The following is a 19,550-nucleotide window of genomic DNA, read 5'->3' on the forward strand; positions in this document are numbered from 1 at the left end:
TCCACGCTCATCATCTCCACTCTAAAGTCTCAGGCAATATCAAAAAAGCTTGTCTTTTCACCGTCACTCTGGTCTGATTACTTTTCCTCTCACTTTCTTGGTTCATGACTGACTTTCTGTAAAAGTTGACTGTTGCTTGGCCACATGATTGAGTGTGGATTCATGCCTATGTACAAATGAATTCATCTCTATATATTGCATGGCAAATTCCACTGCTATCAAGAAATTGTCAGTTTTATATTAACTGTACTCTCATGAAACCATAAATACTGGCTTATGTTTTTGAAGATGTCTATATGGAAGGATGCGCAATACCCCAGGAGATATCACATGAAACAAGGCAGAGGTATTTGCCTTGTTTCTAAAGACTCAATCTGGTTTTACAAGAAACACTGAAATGGAAAAAAAACACTTTGTAAACTAAAGATACTATATACTTCATTTTTCATTTTTGTAGAAAATGATATAGAATAAAAAAATCAGGATGAGGAAGTATGCTGCTAACTTTTCAGGTGGTTGCATTATAAGGAGCTTAATTTAAAGGCAAGAATAAAATATGGGGACAAAGTCTGTTGTGTTCTATAATGTCTGTAAAAATGTTAACTGCACTTTGTGAAAAGCCAGAGTATAGAACAGTGGTCCCCAAACCCCAGACTGCGGCCCGGTATCTGTCCGTTGGCTACTTGATACTGGGCTGCAGAAAGAAAAAAACTGTAACACCAACTTTGATTTATTACCACTTTGTTTATTTTCTGATACTGACGGAAGTTTTATTTTGGAAAACCACAGGATCACGTGATCTAGCTTAACGCTTCAAAGCTAATGAAAGCCAAACAGTAAAATGGAAGGAAACCACATAAGAGCCTTTGATTTCAACGAAAAATGAAGCCGTTGTTTACAGACAAAACCAGGAGTTTCCCTCCAAATACGTTTGGACTGGTCCATGAAAATATTGTCTGACATTAAACTGATCCGCAGCCTGAAAAAGGTTGGAGACCAGTCGTATAGAAAACACCACCTTGTGTCTCACCTTTGCTTTTGTAGTACAGTGTGTAGTTCAGATTTCCATTTGCTCTTGTAGGGGCTGTCCAGCGGGCTTGGAGGGATCTGGAACTCTGATTGGTCAGTTCCAGCAGAAGAGGGCCTTCTGGAGCTGACTCTAAAGTCCGCATTTCCACCTTATTAGAAAAGTGTTAAAAAGAAGCAAGAAAACTTTGTTTTTCAAGAAAAATGTATCATGAGAAAATAAATTCTTGATTTTTTTTTATCAGAGCAAAAACTGTACTTTAGAAATAATGACAAAGGATGCTTATACAAATAAAGAAATTGTTTCAGACAACTTAAAAAATTTGTCTCAAAAATCTCCAGATCCAGACAGCTTTATTTCTCTGAATTCATGTTCCTCCTTTCTTCCCTTTCTACATCTGTCTTCTCTATAACTTCCCTTCCGGTGCAACCCTTCCATGTAAATGGTTTTCTCTGACCGATTTCTCAATCCAAACTATTTGTCCATAATTCTTTTCTTCACCTTTCTTGTCATCCTTCTCCATTGAACACCTCTTTTCATCCCCCTCTCCTTCTTTTATGTTGTGTCAGCTGTTTCCAGTGTTTGACTAAAGATGAGGTCCGTATTGAAAATATGCCCAAAATATGGCCTGTCACGGTAGATGTCACTGAGCACGTTGTGGCATTTCCTACCAAATGTCACCATCGCCACGACTATCCCCATTATTGAACTGAGAGAATCGATCACCTTTATGGTGGCTAAATGACACACTTCTGCTGGCCGAGACCTGCAGCCACATGAGGGTGCATGCTTTTGTCCATTCAACAAAGATGTGCTTCCTGTATAACAACTTACTGGTTCAGGTTATTATTTTTTGATAGAAAACAGATAAAATGACTTGTTTTTTTTATTGTAGATCTGAACTTTTCATTGCCACCAGAAATTAAATAAAAAGCAAACTATGACAATATGTTTTTTCCAAGGTTTGTCTGCACATTTGAGGGTTAACAAGTGATTGACTGACCATAGGCCCCTTGCCACAGCCCTGAGCTGTGCAGGCCTGCAGTCTGAGTATGTGCCGACTCCATGGAGAGAGTTCCTCCACCACGAAGAACCTCTCAGAGGAACTAGAATTAACTTTTAGGACTCCATCTAGCCAGAGGCCATAACTAGTGATGACACCTGTCAAGAAAAAAAAGACCATGTTATGCACAACATTTAACAGTAAAATAAAGTATGGACACTTTAGCAGACCAGCTTCCAAAGTGCACTCTGTTACTACTAGTGCAATTTTTAAAGGACATTGTGTAATTTTTAGCAAACTGGTCATCTTTCTTTCATTTTTTTTGGCATGCTGCAATGCATTATGGGTCTCTGTATCACAATGCAAATGAAAACTGACTTTGAGGCTTCAAACCTGCCAGTTAGTGTGTCCTACAGATGGAAACAGCATGGAAAAGACAATTGTAACCATAGGCATTACAACAATGAAGGACAGTGTGACAGGATTTAACACATCAACACAAATGAGGCCGCACATACGTGTGCTTACATAGACATGTCCACGTACACAAAGCTATATACACACATTTTACGCACACACGTGGTTAGATGGAAAGCCGAACATGTGCACACACACACAGCTGCATAATAATTACACGATGTTAGATTTATTGAAAAAAAAAATAAAAAAGCACTGTGCCAAATGTGCTTTTCTATAATAAAAATGCATACAGGGGGCTCAAAAGATCAGTGCTAAGAACTAAGAGTCTATTCTGCTTTAATCATGTGTGGGTTTTATTACTGCTCAATGCAGACATACTATCAGAGAAGTGAAGACACAAAAACCTCACAAATGCAAGTTATCGCTGAGGCTCTTAATGTGGCCAATCACTTGCATGTGAGACTGTGTGCAGACACATGTATGTGTTTGTGTGTGAGAATCAGCCCATATCAGTATTGGCTGTAATAAAGACAGGTTGGGAAATGAAGCAGCGAATGCATAACAGGCTTATTTCCCATCTTTGTCTGCGTGTTGCCCCGACCTAATCCCCGAGAGGATTATCCCCACAAATCCCTGCAGAATTGGGGAGAAGGGGGGAGACAGATGGAAAATAACACACGGTCTCACTCCTCTGGAACCCATCACCATCATCATCGTTACTGTTGCCTTTCGTTTATTTAACAAGAAAAAAGAAAAGACAGTGGAGAAAAAAAGAAAGAAAAAAAAGCTGTTCTCCATTTTCAAGAATTAAATGAGATAATGTGGTTATCATGATTAAGTGTCCTCTATTATACATTTATATCATCAGATGAGAGAAGCTTTGTCAATTATTGGAGGGGAACCCACGCACAGAAGACAGAGCAAAATGCATTCATGCAAATTAACCATAAAACACTTGATTTTCATTTTATGAAATATGACAAATTAAATGCATGACAAATCAGGCTAACATATCAAAATAGTTAGAATTTTTTTAAACATTTTAATTATACCTCTTGATGTAGATTATTTGTATCGTTTTTAAGATTAGGAACGCTTAAACTTGCAATACTGTAAGCAAAGAGTTGGTGGAGTATATTTTCCTATGTCCACCTTTTCTGAAATATCAAGAGTTTTCTTTAAAACACAACACACATTTCCTCAGTGGACATAAAAAGATTGTGATTGCACTTAAAAAGTAAGTTTTGATTCTTAACTAGTTCATAATGCAGGCAGCATTATATAATACTGATGAAACAATGTGAAAACAGTACAGATGTAAATAACATTTAACAGAACAGGTTGTGCTCTGCCTGACTGGTTTTAGTCTCTATATTCAATTTTAAATTCAACTTTATTCAGAGCTAAGTAACAACCCCTTAAAATTGTGATTTAAGTCAACTTTTTATATGCACTGCTGGTTTTGTTAGACATGAAAAAGCGAGAAAATATGTTCAGAGGGAAAGAAAATGCAGCTCTTCTTTTCTTTTTGTGTTACATAAACTTTGAATCCTTTCCAGCATGTCGACTGGTCATATCAACTATCTGCTCCCTTTAACCAAAACACTTCACAGCTGACGATGCTCTCCTTATGATAAGAATGCATCTTTGAAGTAAGCTGCAAAACTACTCTCTTTATTCTCCAGAAATTATCCTTAAAATTCTATTACAGTGAATTTTTAATCTCTGCACACCAAAGTGAGAGTGTCTGTCACTGTAAATGGAAGTACCTGCAGGGTGCAGTTCTCTGTTCAGTCAAAAGGGAGCACTTTTCACCCACTTAAAGGAGCTGAATGAAGAGCCGTCGTCTCACAACTGAGATCTGTTACTTCAAGCTAAAACGGTGTCTTCTTTTAATCGGTTTTCTTTACTTGGCTTTATGAGTCACTAATACCAAAATCTTTTAGAACCTTTGTTACTATTTTGTTTTTTTTGGCTTCGCCTCCTTCAAACTTCCGCTCATCTCCCTTGACACAGACAGTACTAGTTTTCTGTTATCTTTATTTATGCATACATTTGAAAGAAAAATTATGTCTTTGTTACAAAAAGCATTTAAATGAATTCAAGAAATACAAAAAATGTAAAAAAGTTCAAGGAAAAAAGACATTGGAATGGGAAGATGTTTTATATTGCGTATCAGTTGAAATGCAACTTTAAACATGAAACCCCTGTTTGTTGTAAGTGTTGCGTGTCTGTTTAGCTGCTGACTGTTACCATTTGGAGTGTGAGGGGGACTCCAGCTGACGTTGAGGGCATGTGGGGACAAAGGGGTGACCAGGGGTGCAGGAACATTTTCAGGGCTGCTCTCCTCAGTCTGAGCATGGCTCGGGGGGCTTAATGTGCACCCCCCACCTGTACAAGCCTTCCAAGCACAGAAACAGACTTTAGTGTAACACTGTAATAACATAAAAGCAACATTTTGGGGATCAAGTTGACTCACAGCTACTGTAATGGCATAGAATGTCCCAGGAGTTAAGTTTCGGAGTGTGTGGTCTTCTACAATTGCAGTGCTGTTGTAGGCCAGCAGTGGCTCTGCACCATCTTGTGAAAGGAAGATTGAATAGAACTCCAAAACGCCATTTATCTGCGACGGACGCAACCACCTGCAAGCGCAAGAAAAGTAAGCAGAGACTGACATCAGATTTACCCCAATGCAATTAATAAAACTTGGCATTTTGCTAAAGATTTTCCCTTTTAGATTGACCCGTTTTTGAATCTCTAATAAACTGACTTTTCAACGAAGATCTAAGTAAAACGATATATGTAGATGGTCACCAAAAGGACATCTCTGCAGAACACGAATAATGGGTCTATTAAGAGATTTGGAATGATAGTGAGCAGGAGGAATGAACACGATGATGATGTAACATTTTAACATTTTGTATAAATAGTATTTTTTTCTAAACCTACAACCGCTATAAACAGAGGGAGCCAAAACGGTTAAAGGTTTTTATGACTGTTCACTCAAGTCTTATTTTACTATTTTATACAGCTTTCATCATTAAAGGCAAAACCTTTGTTAATCTTTTGCCATTTTTTGTTCTTATTACACATTTTCACACTTGAATGTTTAGAAAAATACACTTTATGTTTTTGTGGCCATCGACCCATTCAATTAAAAAATAGTTTTTAAACAACTGTAATATTCTAATTATAACAGTCTTATATTTCTTTATAACAATGTTCCTTTTTTTTTCCCTTTTGACAGCAGCACATCCAAGTTCCTTTCAAAATAAAATACACGTGTTACATGAGATCCTCCTGCTGCAGCATATTTACTTGAATTAAAAATACAAGAAAGCCAAACATGGCATTTTCTGTTGTAGTTTTTGTGCACCTTAATTCTTTATCTCCTTTTATTAACTTTTTTTTTTCATCTTTTAAGACTTAATTTGTTGTGCAGCAGAAGATACAAATGAGAATTTTATTCTAAAGACACACCAATCTGACAGTATTTTAACATTTTTGCCCTAATAGTCATCCAACATGTTAAAAACCTAAACAGGAGGGACAAAACTTAATTGCCTAAAACACATTAACCAGAGCTGCAAACCCATTATTTTTTCAAATTGTCTGCGTTTTTCTTCTGAGCTGAAGAGCCACAACAGAGAAATAAGGGAGCCACATGTGGCTCTTGTCTGAAGACTCAGGTTGCAGACCCCTGCTTTGAGGGGATAAAATAAAAGGAAGCATTAAACATTTTTCTCAGATTTTTAAAAACCGCAGTATGCTTTAATTAGTATGTTTTTATTTATATGTTGATTTTTATGCAGTTCCAATTACTTTCCAACAGAAGCACCTGCAGGCTTTCCGCTCGACACAAAGATAAGTAATATTTTTAGGTAATTTATTAATGTCTTCACCCTGTGTGATACAGGCTTGACGTCTTGTTGACAGTCTCTGACAGTTTTGGTGTATGACACAAAACAGTAAAATTAGTGCCATGTATAATTTATTGCACAAATACTAACATATATGGAAAAAAAGACCTTTAGGTTAGCCCAGTAGGTGCAAAATTCTCAGTCTCTGGTCTAATAATGCAATGTGGTAAGCTTGACAGAAATGGGATTTCAGAGTTTCTATATCGGCTTGTTTGTTTACAAATATGTTTCATTCAGAAAGTGTTAGGTTAGAGCAGGGGATAAATCTTGGCCGTGCTCTCTGTGCAACCTGCAGCCTTTCTGAAATTTTCTCACAATCTCTCACCCTGGCACTTTATGCATCTTCATCTATTTTCTGTGTACTTTCTTGATGCATCCTTGTACTTAATTTTCCACTTGCTCTTTTGTTGGTCTTCTAATTCTTTCATAGTTGTGCCCCATCTATACCTTTTCAGCTTTTCTCACAATCGCAGAGGAGTAATATTGACCAAGTATAATCTCTCAACCTCTGCCTATTACCAATGTGCTAACAAGGCAATAAACAGCCTTCCCACACCTGGTAAGTTGTAGTTCAAAAGCATCAATGTTTCTTTTTTAGACCTTGTCACAATCCATGCTTTATTTTTATCACAGTATCAACCATCAATCAGAAGGTGGGCATGTTTAAACTTTTATACCACAAAAATCTTTGTTTTCATTGCATCACTGAAATGTCCAAATCAAGCAAGCTCCCACTTCTTAACACCAACCTCAGACAACTGTTGGCTTTCAAAAACATAAACTTCTTTGAGCTTTCATCAAAGCTGCTCTGTAAACTATTATGCTTTTATTTTTCGTGGAAATGGGTAATTACATACATATATATATATATATATATATATATATATATATATATATATATATATATATATATATATATATATATATATATATATATATGTATATATACATATATATATATATATATATATATATATATATATGTATATATACATATATATATATATGTATATATGTATATATACATATATATATATGTGTATATGTATATATACATATATATATATATGTATGTATATATGTATATATATATATATATATATATATATATATATATATATATATATATATATATATGTATATATGTATATATATATATATATACACACACAAATATATATATATATATATATATATAAATATATGAATGCGTATCAAGTTCAGCATCTGCAGTGAAGTGACAAGACAATGAATTACACAAACACTTCTACATACATTTGATAGAAACGGGGCTGTTATCCGTCTTCATTGATGCCTCCTTCAGAAGGTTAAAGGTCAAACACTTGGGAATATTTTGCATGGTAAACACAGCCACAGAAGATCACTGTCTCTCCATCACTGTCTTTGTATTTTGCCTACACAGCACTTGTGAAAAGCAACTTTAATAAACTGTTTTTCTAGTGACTTTCAAGCATTCCTGAAACTTCTACTGATGTGAAACCTTTAGAAAAACCAACTTAAATAAATGTCCTGTATTCACCTTTAAAAAAAGAAAACAGATCAGCAGTAAAAAAAGAAGGAAGTTCAGTTAATTTAACTGAATTCAATCCACTTAACACTCAAAATTAACCATAATTCATCATTTAAAAAAGCGTTTTTAAAGGATAAAATATCTTTTTTGCACCTGACTTTTTACTGTGCATCAAACAGCTGAATCCATTCCTGCTTTTGGCACTATAGAAGTGTTGTGAAAGGCAGATGTAGCGGATTGTGTCGATGAAGATTCTCATCCATCCGTCTTGAAGTTGAGCCAGGGCATCTGTCTGCTCTTCTTAAAGTAATTTGCAACTCATCCAAGTAGCTCCATCAGACTGAGCTTTTTAGTCTATTAATTGATTAAATCCACCATGAATTTGGGCTTTTGGTAAATGTTGAGAAAGTTCGGGGAAACAGAAGCAGGTGAAGTTGTCAGGACTACGCCCTTTGTTTGATTTCAAATATGTTTTATTTGTTAGTTGTCATATTCTGCTTTCAAGTTTTAGGTTCTCCATGTCTGTCACATCAGGTTTAAGTACCGTGGTTAAAAAATTTAAAACTGTATTCATTTTACCCATAATGCATTTAGATACCGCTATTTGACAGAAGTGAATAATTTTTAGTGAAATATATATGTTATTCTTTATTTCTTTTTTCTTTTTCACACAATCAACAAACATATTAGGTTTAGTTTTTACTTGCTGCACATGTGCTCTGTTACCAAGCTTTACACAAATGTCTCAAAGCTTCAAAGGTGTGTAGAAATAGTGGAAGAGGCAGAAAATTGACAGGTTGCCAAAACACAGTGGACATGCCAGACACTGATGTGTTAAACCACAACTGTATCAGTGCAAATTATCAGCAGATACTGTTGGCTGAAACCAATAATTACATTTTAATATAAATTGGCCTCATTGGTGATTGGCCTCATCAGTGACAACAATGAGACTGCCTACAGGGAAGAGGTACAGCACCTGGCCACATGGTGCGCTGACAATAACCTGCTCCTCAACACCAACAAGACCAAGGAGCTCATTGTGGACTTCAGGAAGAAGAATGGAAGCACCCATGACCCCATCCGCATTAACGGGATGGTTGTTGAACGTGTTTCCAGCTTCAAGTTCCTGGGAACCACCATCTCGGAGGACCTGTCCTGGGCCACAAACACCTCCAGCCTAGTCAAGTGCCTTTTCTTCCTCAGGACACTGAAGAAGAACCAGCTGTCTTCATCCATCCTGGTGAACTTCTACCGGTGTGCGATCGAGAGCATCCTAACGAGTTGCATCTCAGTCTGGTATGGGAACTGCTCAGTGGCTGACCGCAAGGCACTGCAGAGGGTGGTGAACACAGCCCAGCGCATCACAGGGACACCACTTCCTGCTCATGAGGACATCCAGAGGAAACGCTGTCTACGTCGAGCTCGCAGCATTCTCAAGGACTCCTCTCACCCTGACCACGGACTGTTTAACCTCCTCCCCTCCGGGAGGCGTTTCAGGAGCCTCCGGACAAGGACCACAAGATTCAGGAACAGCTTTTTCCCTAAAGCTGTCTCCTTGCTGAACTCTTCCCTCTGACACCCCTAAAACACCCCCCCACACCACCATAGACTCCTCCCCCCCCTCTTCAACACTCTGAATCATTTATTTATTCACAACAAGCAAAAACAGTAACTTGTTATTACTTGCACTACTGTCTGTTCATCCAGGAACACTGTATAATCCATCTGCACATTGTAATATTTTCTATGCACTTTACTGTCCATTGCAATACTGTAAATTATGTTCATAGTTCTGCCTATAGTGTTCATACCCTTTTACATAGCCCATCTGTATAGTATATTCATAGTACACCTATCTGTATATCGTGCTTATAGTATTAATATCTGTAAATTATGTCCATAATACTAACCTGTATAGTTATTGTACATACTATAGAACTTTATTCTGTACTTACTGCTTATTGCACTTCTGGTTAGATGCTAACTGCATTTCGTTGCCTTGTACCTACATGTGCAGTGACAATAAAGTTGAATCTAATCTAATCTAATCTAATCTAATCTAATCTAATCTAATCTAATCTAATCTAATCTAATCTAATCTAATCTAATCTAATCTAAATATTTGCTGAAAATATCCCAAAACTGTTGTGGACCTTTGGTTAATGCTATATGTCTTTGGATCTACTTACTCAACAAATATGGTCCGAGAGTCCAGTGGGGTTAGAGTTGGTGCATGCAAAGGTCCAGGAGGAAGCTGAGAGGTCAGAGCTGTAACTTGGGAACTGTTTGTACAACCCATAGAAGTGCACGCACTCAGTACCAAGAAGTGGGTGGAGTACACACCAAGTCCTTAGAAAGCAAACAAATGATCTGAAAGTTACAACAATCCTCAATAACGTAAACTTGTTATTTTCCTTAAAATGTCTGACTTTTGTCTGCTGTGATGACTGCTTAATTTTGTTTTATTTTATTTATAAAAGACAGTTTAAATGTTATTACAAAAACTGTTACTAATAATTAGTCCTCTCACAATTCAGTCAATCTGAGCTTAAAATGCTGTAGAACAAAATTAGCACGTGTTCTCATGCCTTTATGAACTCACAAACACACACACATGTTCACCATTTGTCAATAATTATCTCATTTAAATATTGTGCCTAATGACTTTCAAGTGTGTGTTAATTTCCTGTATATCATGAGTCTATGCACAATTTGAATGTAAATGTATATTTATGAGCAGCGCTCCAGTCTCGATTGTGTGACATGTGTTTCATACCTTCTTTAGGTCTCTTTAGTAGAAGCTTTCAAAGCACATTATATGTATGTGTGTGTCACTTTTTAGTCTCCTTTGTTTCTCTGCTGCTTCATTTTTAATGTGTGTGTGTTTAGCCTTCTTTTTCAAAGTGCTATTCCCTATGTGTGGACTGAGACACTCTTTCCTCTTTCAAATGCTAATCCCTCACTCACTTTTGCTTTTCCACAGTTTCCCCATCTCTTTACTCCAAGGCCCCATAGCTCCACAGCAAACACACACTCCTGCGCTTGTACGGACAGACACACAAATATCGCACTCTCCCCTCTTTACCAGTGATGTTATGGTGTCTGTTTTTCCCTCTGTACACCATTTGGTCATTGTGATAAAGGAGGTACTCTGTAATTTCTCCATTAGGCCTATTGGAAAAAAGTGAAATAGAGATCATGTTGATTTTTAATTAAATATGAATCTATTTTTTATTGAGAGATGCAATGTTTGATCTATTAATATTCATAGAAATTATTTTGTTATGTTAAACAACAATATTTATGATTTGTTTTTTTACAAATTTGTATCTCAACTAAATAAATTTGAAGACATTTCTTCTAATTTTAATAAAAAGGCATTACAAATATTGTTTGAAATTTGGATTAATACATCATTCGCATATACATTCTCCAAATGTGTACTGTAGACAAGGACTGGGTTCATCTATGGAAGTTGGAGAGCAGAAATAAACTGGTTAGATAAAACCTCACCTTCCTGGAGGTTCCCAAATTACAAAAAGAGCTGAAGGAGATGAAACTGCTGATGGAGAAGAAACTGCTTCTGGAGCTAAAAAAAGAAAAAAAAATCATACAAACAAATAAATAAGCAAGTATCCAAGTCAAAGAATGCATTTTCCTAAAATGATTGTATTTTTTTTTGCTTTTTTTTTACATTTAGCACTTTATTATTAGTTTAATTTAATAACCAATGGCAGACAAAATAGTATATGATATAATGGTGCTAAAATAAGTTTTTATTCAAGAACAAAAGTTCATCAATACTTTGTAATGTAATCCTGGTTGGCACACACTGTAGCTACTATGTTGGTCCATTCCTCAATGCAGATCTTCTCAAGTGCTGTGATATTTTGGGACGGTTGTTTCAAAACACGGGTTTTACACAGATTCTTTGTTGAATTGAAATCTGGAGACTGGCTGTGCCACTCTAGAAACTTGAAATGGCTTTTATGCAGCCACTCCTTAGTTGCTCAGGCAATGTATTTCAGATGAAGCTTGACTGGAAGATCCAAACAGGTTTCATCCTCAATGCTCTCACTGATAGGATTTATTCAAGATCTCACCATACATAGATAGTCACACGAGTTGTCAGAAAAAAAGTGTAAAAGAAAAGCAACACAAATCATGATGTTCCCACTTCCATGCCTAACTGTAGGTATGGTGTTCTATGGATCAAACAGAACATTCTTCCCCCTCCAATCATGGCGAGTGACGTTTATACCAGAGTTCCATTTTGGTCTCATCTAACCTTAAGACATTCAACCAATCCTCCTCTGGATCATCTAGATGCTCTTTGGGAAACCTCAAAAGGGGCCTGGACATTTCCTGGTTTAAGGAGGGAGACCTTTATAGCGCTCCAGCTTTGAATACATGATGGCGTAGTGTTTTACAATTAATAACATTTGTTTCCATGGTCTCAGCTCTTCAGGACATTGATAAGTTCCCTCTTTGTTGTTTGGAGGTATTTCCTCACTGTTCTCAAGCTCCTCACCAGGTGAGATCTTGCATGGAGGCCTAGATGGAGGATAATTGTCAGGGATCTTTCATTTGTTCAATTTTCTAATAATTGCTTCAACAGTTGTTCTCTTCTCACTAAGCTGCTTGTTTATTGTGAATTGGGTCATCCTAGTCTTCTTCAGGTCTACTATCATGCTACTGGTGTCCTTAGACAGCTTGTTGGTCTTGGTCATGGTGGCTGGCCAGACCACTCCAGGACTTTGAAATGCTTCTGAAGAAGACACTCCTTCGTTTCCCCGGAAGTGTATTTGGGATCGTTGTCACGCTGAAATATATATAGTGTGACCCTTCCACCTTTCATCTTCAATGCCTTTGCTGATGGAAGGAGGTTTTATCACAAAATCTGACGATACATGGCCCCATTCATTTTTTTCCTTTACACGGATCAGTCGTCCTGGTCCCTTTGCCGAAAAACAGCCCCAAAGCATGATGTTTCCACCCCATGCTTTACAGTAGGTATTGTGTTATTGATGGTAGCCTTTCTTACTTTGTCATTCACTAGGTGTAACCGTTCTTGTGATTATTTTGACTCCCTAGGGTGAGATCCTCCGGGAAATCCAGATAGAGGTAGATTATCAGTGGTCCTGTATGTCTTCCATTTCCTAATAATTGCTCCAACAGTTGATTTCTTCACACCAAGCTGTTTACCTATTGCAGATTCAGTCTTCCCAGCCTAGTGCAGGTCAATAATTTTTTTCTGGTGTCCTTACACAGCTCTTTGGTCTTGGCCATAGTGGAGTTTGGAGTGTGAATGTTTCCTGTTGTGGACAGGTGTCTTTTATATAGATAATGGGTAACAAGTGCCATTAATGCAGGTAATGACATGGAACCACACAGAACTATCATTATCATGTCATTCCTTATTAAAGGCTTGTATTTAACTTGAGAACACAAAGGATTAAATTTGGGGGTTCTTTGTTCCAGTGATGACTAGCCAGAAAAATGTGCTAAAACTCAGGTGAAAATAAGCCTTGTCAAAATGCACATGTGGGAAAGACGACTTTTGAATAAGTTCTTTCTGGACATTTTTTGACATGCGTCAGTGTCTTAACTCTGTGCTCAGTGAGAATCAATACAATAATCAGTTTTTTCCCTTTGACTTCAGATTGATTTTTGCAATCTCTGCACTGACCCCTGCTGTCACATTATCTCTGCAACAAGGCTAGTTAGTTCAACACAGATTAATTTGGTGACTAATGCATAAAGAAAAATCTTCTTTTTCCAAAGTATTTTTTTGCTGCTTCCTGTAGCTTTTAAGATTTCTTCAATAATACACTCATGAATGCTATCAAACTGTTAGCAAATCCCATTTGGACTTCTATGTCTTTTTTTAAAATCAGATTTTCATCTCGCTTCTAAATTTAAAAATTTAGTCTGTCCCACTTTTTCCCCCCTTACTACTCTCAAGTAAGAGAAATATTTTTCATTTCATTTCAATAACTAATAAGGGATAAAGATAAAAAAAATGTATGTTTTTAACTGCATCAATGCATGTGTTTAATAATTACCTTCCACTGGAGTTGTGAGGCTGAATCCCAAATCATTTCCACCGTCACTGTCAATTGGACTCTCAGTGCAGCCGTCATGGCCACACGCACTTACGGTAATAATATATTGAGTGGATGGAATGAGGCCTGTTATAACACCTGTAAATGTGCAACATTTTAGAAAAGCATGAAAACAAAAGGCAAACAAAACAATTTAACAACTAAAAGTTATACATTTGTAGCTAAAGAGTTTGTGTAACTCCACAGGCTTTTGAGCTAATTTTTCACATTTGTGTATAAAAAGAAAAAAAATGTTTGTAGATAAAACTGTGGTGAACAAATGGTGGAGTTATTAGAAGGCAGATTAAATGAAGACAATAGGAACCATGAACTAACTCTTGTTTGAAACATTTGATGGATGGGATGACTAATATCAGAAGACAAGTCGTCCACAAACTGATGATACAGGATTGCAGATGTTTCAGAATTTCCTGACTTTCTATATCCCTGCACTGTGCATCTAGACTGTTCAGGCTTTGAAAAAATAAATGTATACTGGGGACATCATGTGACAAAATGAATCTTCTACAGATCAAATGTATAGCACATGCCTGTAAGAGTGTAACACTTTTGTAAATTAGACATTGTAAATTAACATTGGTCATGTCCGGGCATAAAATAATCTAATGCTAAAAACAAAAAAAAAGATACATTTACAAAGACAGCATCCCTTAAAACACAAATCTGCTTTTCCATAAGGATGATTAAGATAGCCCAAAAGTGTCTTTTTAATGTTTTACTTGTTTCTGTGTTTTGCTGTTGCTAAGCAAACTTGCAGTGTTTGGCAAACAGAGGCAGTCTACTCTAATTGTAAAGCTTCTGTCATCTCTCTGGGATGTTTTTGTCCTGGGCGTCATGGCTTCTTCCACTCCTCTCTCCAATTCCAAAGTCACTCTTGCATCCCATCTTTTCTCTTCATCCCCCTCCTCCCTTTCACTTTCTGTCTTCTGTGTCCAATCACCCGGCACTTTTCTCGCTTCTTACTCTCTCACTGTTACCTATGTCTTTTAATTCAATTAGGGGCCAGGGCCCCACTCTGCTGCCATTACACTCTCATTTGCTTTCTGTGTTTTTTAGCCATTGGTGTAATTCTGCAGTCAGGTGTCGAGGCCATCATAAATTAACAAGACGCCTTATCACGGTAGAGTTAATGTCTTGCAAAGAGAGGGGGTAGGGATGGGGAGGAGTGAAAGAGCCACAGAGACAGAGAGACAGCAAAGCTCATCTTCATATTTGCCTGGAGACATGGCAGAGTGGATTGGAAGGGGGACGAATAGCAGCAGCGGACGCAGAAATCACCCTCATCATAAAAGATAAAGTGAGGAAAGATCGAAAAGTGAACAACAGCAAGAGAGAGTGGAAACAGAGTGATGCCAGAGTATGACATCATTTGGGTAGTCCTGAGTGTCTTATTCCAAATGGAGACCGTCTCTTAAAGCTGGACATTTGCCAAGGAGACATTAACAGGGTTTCCTAGGACATTGAGTGTGTTTGTATGAGAAATGGAGATAAAAAAAACTGAATCTGTCTTTTGACCACAACCGAAAATATTGTTCTATCAAGTTGGAAGAAACACAGAAAACGTGTATGACTGAATAATTTACTTTTATCTTTTATAAAAGGCCAACCTTTCCATTATCAGATTAGATTCAAACTTCTTTGTAACCATGTGATCTGACAAATCTTGAATAAGAAATTGAAATAATAAAAGCTGGTGTGTACAGCAGAACACAGTCTAAAAGTTTTTTTTTTTACAAACAACTTGGACATCGGATGACAAGTTAAACGGCAAAGATGTGCATAAGAATAGGCAGGTAATCAAAACAGGTGTGAACGGAGTATTAGTGTTTTACCTGTGAAATTTCCATCAGCCGGGTATGAGGCTTGGACAGGCAGTACCTCAGGACTGTCCCTATTGTAAGCCTTTAGTTCATATCTGTCAATCGGTCCTCTGTTATCAGTAGGGGGCAACCAGTTTACAGCGGCACTGAAACCATTAATGCTCTCCACAGCATTTGGAGGTGGAACAGAAATAGGTGCTGGGGAAGACGAGTGAGACAAATAACTGTTAGAGGAACAATATTTCAGATGATACTTTAAATCAAAGCAGTAAAATATTAACATCCATTACTTTTAAAATCTAAACATGTAACAACTGTCCCATTTAGGAAATGGTCAAAAAGTCTTACACCATTGGCTCATTTTCTTTATATAAGCAAACAAATTTGCCAGTTGGGTAAGAAAAAGGGTTTTGCCAATAATTCTTATTTTTATTAAAAAATTTTAGTCACTAAGGCATGATTTCTCAAACTATGATTAATTTGCAACTGAAAAGCCTTCTTGATAAAAGTATTTTTGCAAGACACAAAACAACATTTTTCTTGTAACAGTACTTAGTTTTCTTAAGATAACCTTTGTTTTGAGGAAAGTGTACATTTCAAATTCATAAAGAAGTTTTTGTTTTTTTTACCTTGAAAGATTTTTAACTTGTGACACAGTTTAATTAAATCCTTTCCTCTAATTATGTCTTTAACCATGTCAGTCATTTTTTTAAAATTATTTTTAAGAAAAAACAAATAATTAGATACAGGCACCCACTTTTTCTTTTTTTTTTAAGGGAAAACACTTGAAGAATGGCTTGGGAAACGTAAGAAAGTAAAAATAAAGAAAAGTTAAGATACATGAAGCAAAAATTGGATAAGAGTAAGGAAAGGGTCCAAAGAAATACATTAAAAAGCAATAATATGAAATATACTTGTAAAAAAAGGAAAATAAACAACAGGTCAGAAGTGCACGATGTTACAGGAAAATACATTCCCCATCTCTTTAAAGTTTAATAGGCCCCATAAATCACACCTCACCATTAGCATAAATAGTATTTATGAGAGTTGTAACTTTTCTCGCACTGATTTAAAACAGCCAGCCATTCATTCTAGGCTATATTTCACAGCCATCTGCCACTCTCTTTCTTTGCTGCTGCTTTAACTCTGATACCAACAGCAACTCAGATTCTATTGACTGTGTGATTTCTGGCTCAATCACTTCCTGGTCTTTACAAAAAGAAAAACTGCAAATTTAAAGTAATCTGAAGGTATTTTGTTTTTTTAGTAATCATAATTTCTTCTCATTTTACTTCACCTGAACGCAAAAGTCTGAACACTTTTATTTATATCTTCACTTTCTCACAGCATTAAATCAAACTGAATAATTGATCAAACTCGTTTTCTTTTGTTTGTCTCTCTCTCCCCATGTTCTGGTGCTATTTAAAAAATCTTTTTTTATAATGTTCAGAGAAAGAAATACATATATATATATATATATATATATATATATATATATATATATATATATATATATATATGTTGTGTACGTTATATATATAACTTATATACGTTACATATAAAAAGTATATAACGTTGGGAGTGGGGTCATCTGGACCATGGATTACATGAAATCCTCTTCACCTTTATCCACCTTTGTCATGGTGGGGATAACACGCCAATGTATGGGTGGGGTCATTTCGACAAGATAGCACAAGGGTTGAAAAAGAAAAAAAAGGAACATTTTTTTACCTTGCCTTAAGTCTTGCTTATTTGACTAAGTTTTAAGAAAGGAAATAATTGTTTTACACACCTGGAAGCTGTTGTGTTTTCTTCTAAACCTGTCTTTTTGCTTTCAGCAACTGCCTTTTGTATTTTATCCTAGAACCATCTTGCTTCACCATCATCTTATTCCGTTTTGAGTTGATGCATTCTTTCAGTTCCTACTTGTTCTTATACTTCCCTCTTTTCTCATCGTTCTTCTTCAGTTCATTCTGATATTAGCTTTTCCTCTAACCCTTCCATTTCTCTTTGTGTGGTCAAAGCCTGGTGCACGGGGATCTACCAGTGTATCGTTCACTACTAACGAGCATCTTTATATTACACAAGGGACCACTAGGGCCATTCTAGGTTAACAGCTTTTTACTGTGATGCCCTTTATGGAGGCCTTATTAATCTCCCATACAGTCAGGCACAAGTAATATCAATGTCTTTGAATAAGAAGAGGTTTCACATCAGAAACACTTTAGCATCAAAGAGGAGGAACTATTTTCAACATCAAGAAACACAAAGAAACATTAATTGAATGGAAAGAAATATGCTCAGTTTGCTACACATTACCAAATAACAAAATGGGATACCTATTTTTGTGAAAATATGGGGGCTGCACAATTAAGGAACATCTTCAATAATGCAAGCACTAACTGCCTAGGGAGAAATGATCTGGTAGGTACCTTTGCCTTTGCTGCGTCCTCGCTGCCATGGTCCGGACGTCCAGCCTCCAGCACCCAGGGCCACAAACCTGTACAAGTATTCTTACAGAATACACAGCTTTGTTTGTATGTTGAGTCAAAGGAGCAAAGAAAAAGAGACACAAAACCCCCACAGAAGAAAAAGAGACACAAAACCCCCACAGATTTATAGAGCTATAGGGGAAAAAAATGTTTGAAAAAACATACTCAAAGAAAAAATGTAATGTAAATGGTGATTTTACGGCATCCTTATCTCACAATCAGCTTTCATACATAATAACCGTTTCTTCCAATATTGGCAAGTTTGCAGAGTGCTGCAAACATTTCTACCCTCTTCATCCCTCAGTCTTTTTAAGTTACAAGCAAAACCAAGAAACATGTTGACTCTTTAATCACTCAGTGCTGTTTGAGTTCACCTTTTTAAAAAAAAAAAAGAAAAAAAAAGACATACAGTGGTCCCTCGCTGTGCCGTGGTTCACCTGCTGTTTTATAGACTTGTTTTGCATTCTTTGTTTGTTCTTTCTTCGGGCCTTGACTTATCACAACCATAGTGCTCACAATACATCTTTTCTATTGTTATGTGTGTATTCAGGCATTACCAGTGAAAGGTTGTAGACTGTAGTCCATGGCTTCTGTCTTCCTGCCGCTGTACACCAACACTGAATCATTTCCTCTGCAGTGGAACCTGCTCTCACTGGTGGGACAGCCGTCCAAATTGACTCTAACGGAGCGGCGTGAGGCCACAAAGAGAGGAATTCTTTCACTGACATGTGGTTTTTTTTCATCACTGCGAATTGTAAGACCACGTAGGCAACCACCAAGGCCTAAAAAAAACCCACCCAGAAGCCAGGGAAAATGAAATGTTAAACAAAGATAATATTATACAGAAAGATGACAATGTGCAATGCATTCATATCTTCTCTACTTATATCCCACCTTGTTTGTAACTATGGTCTTTCAGTGCAGAATGTACAAGCTCTGTTGGAACCCCCCCCAAATAAAATGGTGAATCAACCCTCAGTCTTGCACCTTCAACTCCCTTTATTTCCTCTTCCCAGTCATCAACTGCAGCGGAGATGACTGACCCCCTTTTGGCCAATGACACCTGCTTCCAGTCGCCATCACAGTAACTAAGCCCCACCCACATACTGAGTTCTGTCGCATGGCCATTGGAGGCAAGAGTGAAGGACAGGAGACCAGAGTTTAGCTCCACCTGATGAAGACATGTTGTGAAACAGGATATTATAGGAA

The 19,550-nt window shown here is 36.9% G+C and overlaps 1 protein-coding gene across 5 annotated transcripts in view; it reads right to left on the minus strand.

Moving 5' to 3' along the window:
* ush2a (Usher syndrome 2A (autosomal recessive, mild)) overlaps positions 1 to 19,550 on the minus strand; it is a 190,681-nt gene that overhangs the window by 93,707 nt on the left and 77,424 nt on the right. For all 5 annotated transcript variants that reach the window (XM_078945239.1, XM_023953554.2, XM_078945241.1 and 2 more), the window contains exons 35-46: positions 19,236 to 19,512; positions 18,899 to 19,123; positions 18,282 to 18,362; positions 15,862 to 16,047; positions 13,970 to 14,107; positions 11,418 to 11,493; positions 10,990 to 11,075; positions 10,094 to 10,253; positions 4,930 to 5,092; positions 4,704 to 4,851; positions 2,031 to 2,188; positions 1,031 to 1,178 (exon numbers count right to left, since the gene is read on the minus strand). In XM_078945239.1, the coding sequence (XP_078801365.1) occupies positions 1,031 to 1,178; positions 2,031 to 2,188; positions 4,704 to 4,851; positions 4,930 to 5,092; positions 10,094 to 10,253; positions 10,990 to 11,075; positions 11,418 to 11,493; positions 13,970 to 14,107; positions 15,862 to 16,047; positions 18,282 to 18,362; positions 18,899 to 19,123; positions 19,236 to 19,512 (1,846 nt within the window). The remainder of the gene's footprint in view (positions 1 to 1,030; positions 1,179 to 2,030; positions 2,189 to 4,703; positions 4,852 to 4,929; positions 5,093 to 10,093; positions 10,254 to 10,989; positions 11,076 to 11,417; positions 11,494 to 13,969; positions 14,108 to 15,861; positions 16,048 to 18,281; positions 18,363 to 18,898; positions 19,124 to 19,235; positions 19,513 to 19,550) is intronic.

This window comes from Oryzias latipes, chromosome 3, assembly GCF_053564925.1.
Source record: "Oryzias latipes strain Hd-rR chromosome 3, Olatipes_Hd-rR_3.1".
Taxonomy (NCBI): Eukaryota; Metazoa; Chordata; class Actinopteri; order Beloniformes; family Adrianichthyidae; genus Oryzias; species Oryzias latipes.